Source organism: Hipposideros armiger, unplaced genomic scaffold (assembly GCF_001890085.2).
Source record: "Hipposideros armiger isolate ML-2016 unplaced genomic scaffold, ASM189008v1 scaffold_845, whole genome shotgun sequence".
In the NCBI taxonomy this organism is placed as follows: domain Eukaryota; kingdom Metazoa; phylum Chordata; class Mammalia; order Chiroptera; family Hipposideridae; genus Hipposideros; species Hipposideros armiger.
The window spans coordinates 738,928-742,256 of NW_017732195.1; the positions used below are offsets into that span (position 1 = coordinate 738,928).

Sequence of the window (3,329 nt, forward strand, 5' to 3'; positions counted from 1 at the left end):
TGTATTAACACTTTTATTTAACAACTGGAAGCCTTAAAGGAACTACCATTTAAGTGTAATTGTTTTATTGTTTAAAGTTTTTTTAAAATGAAGAGCATGTTGAAGGCTTGCCATAAAGTGTGGTTGTATCTTTATGTGCCCTCTTCACTAAATGCCTGTGTTCCTTTGTGCTATATATTTTTAGTGTCTTCCTAATGAAGGGCTACTGTGACTTTAAATAATGCTGTTCATCAGGGTTTATTCATCTAACAAACATTTATCTGAGCCGTCTCTTCTGTAAAGCCTCTCCTCATTTTTCTTGAGAGGCTTGGCAGGTCCTTGGCCTGTAATTCCCTATTACATTTTGTATATTACATTGTATTCATGGCCCATTATATTTGCTACATACACCACTAAAGTAAATGTGTTGTATTGTGATCATTTGTTTGCATGGCTGAGTCTCCACCACATATGGCTGACTCTTCTCTTGGGCTGTTTTTCTTATTTGTGTGCCAGGGAATAATATGCACATGAATTTATTTATTGCTTTTCTGTGCCAGTCACTGTGATAGACTTATAGATCATTAGGACAACTAGATACCTGTTCCAAGGAACTCAGTATACAGTTTGTGAGTGTGTGGCTGTGTAAAAACAATTATAGTGGTTTATTAGGAGATAGGTATTACGGGAATACTGAGGAAGGAGGTTTAACCTTAGAACTGGGGTTTGGAGGAGATGTTGGGGTAAGCCCCATGAATGCCTTTCATGTTAGGATGAAAACTGGAGAATAACAATCCAGGTACTGATTTGAGGTGCTGTAATTTTTCATCTCTATGGCATAGGTTGTTATTTATAATGGCAGGTTAAGTAGGATACTATGTAATATGATGTTTACCATGTAGGTACATTATTATAACTGAAAGGACTATCTGATTGAGTTTGTTGAAAATTCTCTAAAGAGGAGGCAAATTAAAAAGAAGATTTGGATAGCTTTACTACCTATTCTTTTCTTTTCCAGCTTTAATGAGATATTGACATACAGCATCATATAAGTTTTAAGGCATACAGCTTAATAACTTGACGTACACATATTGCAAAATGATTATCGCATAAGTTAACATCCATCACCTCATATAGTTACAATTTTTTTCCTTTATGATGAGAACTTTTAGGATTTACTCTCTTAGTAATTTTCAAATATACCATATAGCAGTGTTAACTGTAGTCATCATATTTTATGTTGTATCCCCAGTACTTATTTATCTTATAACTGGAAGTTGTAAGATAACCTTTACCTAATTCGCCACCCGCAACCCCATTTACTATCTATTCTTGATTACATTAAGCTCTGTAGACTAGAGATAGTAGAATTTCTGGCTTGCTGTGACACTCAGAAGTGTTTGTTGTATCGTTAGTGTTTGCAAGTCAGTATTTGGGTATCCCATTTAATTGTAAAGAAGTTTTGTCAAAAACTACTTTTGACATGTTCGAAGACTAGCCAATGAGCTTATTAGGAGTGATTTTAGCTGAAAATTAGAGGAAAAGGGCGTTTTTCACCTACTTTAATTCTTTGAGTTCATCCATCTTTAGTGTTGGTTTGGAAGTTGACCTTCAAGGAAACAAGGGACCTTCCTGTTCTGGGGCCAGAGTCCACAGAGTTTGAATTNCCTGCATGCATTTTCACCGTTTCGTTGTGATTTTATTGCATGTTTAGAGAGCACCACAGACTTTCTTCAGAGCAGACAGAGAACTCAGTAGACCTCATGTGGGTATTGTGCTCACCCTTAGATGTCTTTCAAAGAAAGCACTGAATTACCTCATGGCAGATCTCCTCTGAAGGACACCAAGGCCCATGTTGGTCTCTGGTGAGCGCACAATACAATAATGGAAGTACAGTTGTTCTGCTCCCACACGGGAAAACTCTGCCATTCCATCTGTTCAGTGTGCCTTGCCCTGGATGGCCTCTTGATGGATCTGCCTTCTGTCTCTAAGCTCTTACTCATCCTTAAGCCAAAACGCTACAGCTCAGTTGCTGTCTAAAGATCAACGTCATCACCATGACACTTGTACCTCAAAATGGAATAAGTGAAATGCAAGTTTGGTGAGTAATTATTAGTTTTGTGTCATCCTTTGGTGGTATTCTAAATGTTGCTATTTGTCTGTTGTAGGTAATCTATTTGAAGAAGACACCAGAAGAAGCCTACAGAGCACTGCTGTCTGGCTCCAATCCCCCCTATCTTCCATTCAGGTATAACTGCTTGTGAGACGGGCTGTAGCATTTTGCTAAACCAGACCCATAGCTACTTGAGAATTGGATTATTTTGTTTTGTAATTGTTTTAAGACTGTGACCAAGATGTTAACGTGGAATGAAATGAGATGGTAGTTCATATTATTTCCTTTTTTCAGGATTTTTTTTCTCCCTATCTAGTAAAAATAAAGTGGCCTTCTCCTTTTAGGAAATAACGTTTTTCCTTGAATCCTTTCTATATCTTGACAGTTTAAGCACAAAGAGGGCCAGATTTATGAGCTAATAACCATGTCAAGATTTGTTAGGTTTCAGTAATCTACATCATTCATTCATCCATTTCTTCTTTCATTTCATGAGCATTGATTGAGCTCTGACCAAATGTCAGGGGCTGAGAACGTAGAACAAGACCCTGGAAGTATCTTCCCAGAAGTAAATGCTTAGTAAGGACCTTGTATCACCTGTTTAGCACACAAATCTAGCTTTTGTCCTGAGGAAGGCTCTCTTGTCATTACAGAGTTGGAAAAGAACATTTTGTAAGTATTACCTGAAGAAGGTCTTTTTAAAATTTGGGGTAAACTTGAGTTTGTTTTAAAAGTAGAAGGGAACCGCCATCAAAACTCTCACAACACTTATCTCTGATAGAGTTGTGAATGATTTTAATATTTTTGCCTTTTTTGCATGTCCAAATCTACAAGCCTGTGGCTTGCTTATTATTGTTAACAATATCATAATTACCAATAGTGAAAGAAAGGAACAGGAAAGACTGAGGAGGCCTCTTTGCTTGTCGGTCTTCCTTACTCTCCTGTAAACTCACAGAGAGCAGGTCCCAGTGCCTGACACTTAAAAGTGCTTTTAATAAATATTTGAATGAATAAATTAAGACTAAATCCCGTAAGGTTCAAGGGATTCTCACCTCTGTTTCTCAAACCACAAGAGGGGGCATTATTAGGCACAGGGTGGTGTCAAGATGGGGAATGGAGGAGACAATACCTAGTGTGCTTGATCTTCTCAGTGAAATCAAGCGGTAAAGTATATAGTAAGAGGAAAGTATCCTAAGTAATCTCGAGTATGAGCTAATTAGCTATTGAAGAGCTAATAAAA

At 37.4% G+C, this 3,329-nt stretch overlaps 1 protein-coding gene across 1 annotated transcript in view; it reads left to right on the plus strand.

The window, feature by feature from the left end:
- Nucleotides 1-2,227, plus strand: part of LOC109374610 (dual specificity protein phosphatase CDC14A-like) — a gene marked incomplete at its 3' end in the record, with an annotated part of 67,191 nt that extends 64,964 nt beyond the window's left edge. The window contains exon 5 of the mRNA XM_019629349.1: nucleotides 2,148-2,227. Within this exon, the coding sequence (XP_019484894.1) occupies nucleotides 2,148-2,227 (80 nt within the window). The remainder of the gene's footprint in view (nucleotides 1-2,147) is intronic.
- Nucleotides 2,228-3,329: the final 1,102 nt, after the last annotated feature.